The sequence below is a fragment of the Cebus imitator genome, unplaced genomic scaffold, assembly GCF_001604975.1.
Source record: "Cebus imitator isolate Cc_AM_T3 unplaced genomic scaffold, Cebus_imitator-1.0 Scaffold102, whole genome shotgun sequence".
Lineage (NCBI taxonomy): Eukaryota > Metazoa > Chordata > Mammalia > Primates > Cebidae > Cebus > Cebus imitator.
This window is the reverse complement of record NW_016107417.1, coordinates 1,848,484-1,855,714: the sequence shown is the minus strand read 5'-3', so window position 1 is coordinate 1,855,714 and position 7,231 is coordinate 1,848,484. Positions and strand designations below refer to the sequence as shown.

Below are 7,231 nucleotides of genomic sequence, written 5' to 3'. Positions count from 1 at the left end.
AAAAAAAAAGAAAAAAAAAGAAAAGTGGAAACAACTCAAATGTCCTTCAACTGAAATGAATAAAATGTGGTATATCCAAAAAAAAAAATTTTTTTTTTGTAGAGACGGGTTTTCATCATGTTGCCCAGGCTGGCCTCAACCTCCTGGGCTCAAGCCATCTCCCTGCCTCAGCCTCCCAAATTGCTGGGATTACAGGCGTGAGCCACTGCACCCAGCCTAAAATTAGTTTTACCTGTTTCTTTTCACCTTTTAAAAGGTGGCTACTAGAAAAATTAAAAGCACCTACAGGTCTCACTAACTCTAACTCTGGAAGTTAGAGGTATTAACACTAGCTCACTCTGGAAGTTAGAGTCACGAATACTAACTCACTTCTAATTTACTCTAACTCTGGAAATATGGAGTTGCTATTTACTGAGACGAAGAAAACTACAAGACAAACAGCTTTTCTTTGTTAGTGTTCTGACTCTAAACCCCACCAGCGAAAATGGAACTGTCCCCATGAACCTTTAAAATGGCTATGCTGTCTGGGCACGGTGGCTCACGCCTGTAATCCCAGCACTTTGGGAGGCTGAGTCCGGCAGATGACCTGAGGTCAGGAGTTTGAGACCGGCCTGGCCAACGTGGTGAAACCCCGTCTCTACTAAAAATACAAAAATTAGCTGGGCATGGTGGTGCGCACTTGTAGTCCCAGCTACTGAGGAGGCTGAGGCAGGGAGAACAGCTTGAACCCGAGGCGGAGGATGCAATGAGCCAAGATAGTGCCACTACATTCCAGCCTGGGTGACAAGAGTTAAAGTCCGTCTCAAAATAAATTAAATAAAATGGTTTTGCTTACTGGGCAGCTAGGGGTTTGCGGATATCCTGTTCTGGGAATACTGCTAGCAGTTTGGATTTCGGGAGATAACAGAGTACTGCCCCTCTTTTCTTTCTTAAAGCTTATTTTATTATTATTATTTTTTGAAACGGAGTCTCGCTCTGTCGCCCGGGCTGGAGTGCAGTGGCACGATCTTTGCTCATAGCAACCTTTACCTTCCAGGTTCCTCATCCTCTCGAGTAGCTGGAATTACAGGCACCCGCCAACCCGCCCAGCTAATTTTGTATTTATGGTAGAGAAGGGGTTTCGCCAAGTTGGCGAGGCTGGTCTCAAACTCCCGACCTCAGGTGATCTGCCCGCCTCGGCCTCCCAAAGTGCTGGGATGACAGGCGTGCGCCACCGCACCCAGCTTAAAATTTTTTTCTTAAGTCTCAACTTTTGCTTCGTCCAGGATTAATTTTCTAGTTTATTAAACAGTTTATTGTGAAAAACTTTAAACGTACAATATAGTGTAATTCCATTATTTCTTGATAGGGAATTCCAACAGGGCAGAGGCCTTTGATTTTCACCGTCTGCCAAGACCTCAGCAACCCCAGGAAATGTTTCCAAATCATGAATAACTGGCACGAGGGCTTCTCCGGGGCCTGCCTCAGGTCCCCTCGCAGTGCCGAGCACAGTCCTGGGAGCCGTTTGCCGACTCAAGGCATCTTGTCCTGGTTTCTCCCGCCAGGCCCAGTCTTCCCTGGGGCACTCACGCGGCCACCTCCAGGCGCAGGTTTGGACGGGGCTGCCAAAATGGGAAGAGCCCTGACTTCCCGCTAAACAAAGTTTTTCCCTTGGAGCCCCGCCGGTCCCAGCCCCACGCGGGCTAGATGCGGCCTCACAAACTAGGCCTCTCTACCGCCAGCGCCACTTGCGCGCGTTCTCCTCTCTTCAGCCCTCCCTTCCCCTCCCCCCCGGCTGTGGCGGTTGGTCGCGCGCCGTCGTCCCTTTCCCGCCCCCTCAGCTAACGAGCGGGCTCTAGGCCCTCTGAGATTGGCTGTGCTTGAGTGCATCTTCTCTCAGTGTCTCTGATTGGTCGCTGGACGCGCGGGATGCACGTTCCCATTGGCTAGGCCAGGGCGCCTGCGCGGCGGGGTTCTCGGTCGCCAGCCATTCCTGGGGAGGACTGCCGGTCGTTCGGACGTTTCGCTTGTCGCTGAAGGAGAGGTCCGCGCTCTCCGGGAAGGCGGCTGCGGCGACAAGATGAAGATATTCGTGGGCAATGTCGACGGGGCGGATACGACTCCAGAGGAGCTGGCAGCCCTCTTTGCGCCCTACGGCACGGTCATGAGCTGCGCCGTCATGAAACAGTTCGCCTTCGTGCACATGCGCGAGAACGCGGGCGCGCTGCGCGCAATTGAAGCCTTGCATGGCCACGAGCTGCGGCCGGGGCGCGCGCTCGTGGTGGAGATGTCGCGCCCAAGGCCTCTTAATACTTGGAAGATTTTCGTGGGCAACGTGTCGGCTGCATGCACGAGCCAGGAACTGCGCAGCCTCTTCGAGCGCCGCGGACGCGTCATCGAGTGTGACGTGGTGAAAGGTAACGCGGAGGCGCGCGCGCGGGGGCGGGGGCGCGCTCGGGGCACTCTGCCTGTTAGCCACGCCTCTTACCCGGGGGTCGGTCACTTCGCGGTTGGGAGGGGTGGGGATGTGCGCGGGAGCAGGCCGGAGGTGCTGGGGGTGCGTTGGGTAGAGCCACCCTCCTCCCCTGCGGTCCAGGAACCGTCCACCAAGTAGGAGGAAGCGGCTCTGGGTGGGTGCGGCGGCCACTGCGAGCCAAGCTACGGGGCCGGGGACGCGCCTGAGAGCCTTGCGAGTGTACCGGGGGCGCGCCTTCTCCTGGTCTCCTGGGCCTGGCACCCAGCGGAAATTGGGAAGTGACGGGCACAAGCCGGATCATGAAGCGGGGAAGATTTCTCCACTTCCCCACTTCCTCTCCAGACGTCGGTCAGAGCAAGGGAAGAGGGAAAAGGTGGGGGCTGACGCCCCAAGGCCGCCCTCGTGTTCCCTCCCGATGAATGTGCTCAAGCGGAAGGTAACGGGGCCCTTGGACGTTTCTCGGGCTGGGGTCTTTTAGTGTTGTCTGGCGTGGGTCTCTCATGGGCACAGTTACATGTGGGTACGAGAGGGGCCCCTTCCGAACTACTTTGGCCTTTCAGTGTTAGGTGGGTTAGGTGTGGCATCTCTGTACTTTACTCCTCCCTCAAACTTGGGATTTTTCTCTGGGCTCGATTTTAATCTGTCAGCTGGAAACCCCAGCCTTTTGCATGTGCAAGGAAGTTTGTTTTAAGAAGGCCCCTTCAGCGTAGTTTTCATGTGCCAAGCCAGTGCCCCAGGGCAGTGTCATGCTTTCATAAGCTTGGTGACTTTGCAAGGGGGCATACTCTGGCTCAGGGGGTCCTGGAGAGGGGTATGTGAGAGGTCTTCGTGGCTAAACACGATTTACTGAATCAGTAGTAGTCATTGCTTGAGTAGTTTAATTCTCAGGGCAGATCCCTAGTTTGCCTTTTCTTCGAGAGAAATGTGTCACCATAATTTAAGCCTGACTAGGGGCCCAGTTGATTTTTTTCATAGCCTGAGTTTTTATCCCCTAAGCTGTTTATCTTTTACATTGGCAAGGTTGGGTGGGTCAGCCCTTGTGTAGGTGGCCAGTCTCTGCTCCACTTGGGAACAGATCAGCTTTAACTTTGCCCTGTCATCTTGGAGGATGCCCCCTGGGAGTATCTGATGCCCTATTCCTGGTGGGTTCATACCTGCTCATACCCTGTATGAGAAGTTTCAGGGATAGGAAACCAATGTGGGTGCAGGTGCTTATTCATCCCAACAAGATATTTTATTTGCTGTCCTGGAAAGGCATATCTTTGGGGCCATTCCTAGTCCTTGCTTTAAGTGGGGGAAGTATAAAGGGTCATAGTATCCACTGCTAGGAACAAGTCCTTGTTCTGCATTAATACTGCATTCTATTTTCCTCAACTCAGGTTATACAAGTCCACGACTATCCGGAATCGGGCTTTCCTGCTGGGTGCTCTGAGGCAGGCTGTATGGTGCATGGATTTTTGCTTTTGTTTAGAGTAAAAGAGTGGGGGAGGGTCTCAGATTGGGTACTTGTCCAGCAAAAGGGTGGGGTATATGAGTCTTTAGGAGTGTTTTGTGTTTAATTGACTTACCAAGTTTCTTTTGTGGTTGTTATGTAGGGTGGCTATTAGGTTGAGAGTCTAGAGTCAAGCATCTGAAAGGACAGTCTCCCTGGAACTCAAGCTTCTTGCTTGTTTTCAGGTGGTAAAGAAAGCTAAAAATTTTCCTGAATTTGCTTGGGACCCAACACCAAGTGACAATAGGGGTGAAGTGCATAACTGCACATGAATTTTTAGAGCTCCCGGCTGGCTCCTTGTGAGAGTTAGAGGGGGTTTTGTGCATTTTGTTCCTTTGTAAACATTTGATTAGCAGAAATGCATTGACTTGCTCAGGGAATGGTGGTCAACTATTTGTAGTTACACTGTTGTGTAACAGAGCTCCTGATACACTTCAGTGTAAAAGACTGGGAAAGATTTGAACATCATCTCCTCCACTGATGCCTTTTTATATCTTTATGATGAAAGAAAGTGAGGGTTGAAAGTTGGGAGTGTAGCAGAAGCAACTGATTCTCTAAAGAGTGTACTCATTTCTTGAGCTGGGAATGGTCATTTGATTGAGTCTTCTCATGTTGGCTGATAGGACTGTGAAAAGCACAGAAACTTGGTGTTGTCACTGGACAACCAGCTCTGTTTTATTTCACTGGAAAAAAAAACAGCATAGTTGCTTGGTTACTCCAGGAGCTTAGACAGGATTTGTAGAACAGAAATCTCAATAGCAACAGTGGATTGTAACCACTCCGCAGCTTCCTCCTATTGGGTGTTCAAAGATGAACAGCTTCCGGAACCACTGCAGACTTCAGGGGAGATCTGAAAGACAAAAGAGGAAAATACCTCCTTTTCATTTTTGTGAGTGACTGTTTCTTCTTCCTATACAGAGCTCTGTAGTTTCAAGTTTAAGATTTTTAGTCTTAGGATAGGAGAACTTGTTTTTCTGGATTCGCTTAATTTTGGTGCTAGAGGGATTATGATGCCACCAGACCATTTGGAGATCTCTGTAAAACGTTACTTGATAGTCCCAGTGCAGTGATTTCCTTCAGTTTCTTTGAATTAACTCCCCAGGCAAGTCCCTGGAATTCTTCAGATCTCTGGTTTTTCTTCATTGTCTTAGGAGTTGTTGGGTTTTAGGGGCTCTTCAATATAGCTAGGTCTGAGCTTTGCTGCTTACTGTGATGGGGCTTGTCACCGATGCAGTTGAGTTAGCTGGGCAACCTATTCACACTTTCCCCTCCAGGCTTAGAAACTTCCTTATACAATTTGGTTATAATTGTATCAGATTGATTTTTAAATTTTGTATTTATTGTTAAATATTTTTTAATTTTTAATTTTTTTTTTTCCTAAAGGTGGGGTTTCACCATGACGGCCAGGCTGGTCTTGAACTCCTGACCTCAGGTGATCCACCCACCTCGGCCTCCCAGAGTGCCAGGATTACAGGCGTGAGCCACAGCGCCCGGCCTATTTTTATTTTTTTAATAGAGACAGGGTTTCACCATGTTGGCCAGGTTAGTCTTGAACTCCTGACCTCAGGCGATCTGCCTGCCTCGGCCTCCCAAAGAACTGGGATTACAGGTGTGAACCACCGTGCCCAGCCATATTTTTTATTATTATTTTTTGAGACGGAGTCTTGTTCTGTCCGCCCAGGCTGCAGTGTAGTGGCTCAGTCTCCGCTCACTGCAACCTACGCCTCCTAGGTTCAAGCAGTTCTGCCTCAGCCTCTCGAATAGCTGGGGCTACAGGTGCGTGCCACCACACCCAGCTAGTTTTTGAATTTTTAGTACAGATGGGGTTTCACTATGTTGGCCAGTCTGGTCTTAAACTCCTGACCTCAGGTAATCTGCCTGCCTCGGCCTCCCAAAGTACTGGGATTACAGGTGTGCGCCACCACGCCCAGCCTGGATTTAAAAATTTTTTGATCAGTTATACAACTCATCTGGGCAGTCATTTAAATTGTATATGTGTATTCTAAATTTTCGAATTTCACCATTTGGTCTCAATAAAACCCAGCTAAGGAGTGAAACAAATAATGGGATGTCCAAATGATCTTGTAAGCCCATGGAAGCTTTCATCTTATTCTAGTGTCAGGAATTTGTAGATACAATAATCAGGACTATTAATATTGTTTGTTAATATTCCCTCAGAATTCCTGGAGGCCCCTCTCCCCAACATATGCCTATGAGCTCTAGCGACTCTCTCTGTTTCCTCTTCACTTTGGGCCTTTCTGCTTGCCATCTCCAGGTGGTTTTGCCATTCCGGAGGGTTGCCTCAGCCTCTGCTTTTATTTTTATTTTTTATTATTTAAAAATTTTTTTAGATGTTTGTTTGTTCATTCATTTAGAGATAGGGTCTTGCTTTGTTGCTCATGCCAGAGCGCAGTGGCATGATGTGGCTGACTGCAGCCTTGACCTCCTGAGCTCAAGCCATCCTTCCACCTAGTCTCTTAAAGTATTAGGAGTACAGGAGTGAACCACCAAGCCTGGCCCAGCTTCTGCTTTTGAAAGGATCTTAGGCCACATGTTGGTTTTTTTTTTTTTTTTTAAGCTTACTCTACCCAAAGTAGAGCTGAGAGATCACAGGACGACTTTAGTGCCTTATGGCTAGGCCAAAAGGAACACTTCGTTTTTCACAGGTAGTATATAAGGCTCTGGCCATGGGAGTGTTGAGGACAGAGTTGTGATAATTCATTTTGTTCTTTTTTTTCTTTGAGATGGAGTTTCGCTCTTTTTGCCCAGGCTGGAGTGCAGTGGCACAATCCCAGCTCACTGCAACTTCTGCTTTCCAGGTTCAAGTAATTCTCCTGCCTCAGCCTTCTGAGTAGCTGGGATTACAGGTGCATGCCACCATGCCTGGCTAATTTTGTATTTTTAGTAAAGATGGGGTTTCACCATGTTGGTCAGGCTGGTCTTGAACTCCTGACCTCAGGTCATCCACCTGCCTGGGCCTCCAAAAGTGTTGGGATTATGTGCCTGGCCAGTTTCGTTTCTTTCTTTCTTTCTTTCTTTTCTTTCTTTCCTTTCTTTCTTTCCTTCTTTCCTTCCTTCCTTCCTTTTCTTCCTTTTCTTCCTTTTCTTTCTTTTCTTTCTTTTCTCTTTCTTTTGACGGGGTTTCACCATGTTGGTCAGGCTGGTTTTGAACTCCTGACCTCAGGCGATCTGCCCGCCTTGGCCTCCAAAGTGCTTGGATTACAGGCGTGAGCTATGGTAGGAGAAGACAGGATGGACTTTTTTTTTTACTTTTTTTTTTTTTT

General features: G+C 48.7%; 1 protein-coding gene across 2 annotated transcripts in view; it reads left to right on the top strand.

Annotated features, from left to right (window-relative positions):
- The first annotated feature begins 1,925 nt into the window (after positions 1-1,925).
- RBM14 (RNA binding motif protein 14) overlaps positions 1,926-7,231 on the top strand; it is a 24,161-nt gene continuing 18,855 nt past the window's right edge. Inside the window, exon 1 of one of the 2 annotated variants that reach the window (XM_017537032.2) lies at positions 1,926-2,396. In XM_017537032.2, coding sequence (XP_017392521.1) covers positions 2,060-2,396 — 337 coding nt within the window. In that variant the 5' untranslated portion in view covers positions 1,926-2,059. The remainder of the gene's footprint in view (positions 2,397-7,231) is intronic. The other variant, XM_017537034.2, reaches the window with a different exon arrangement.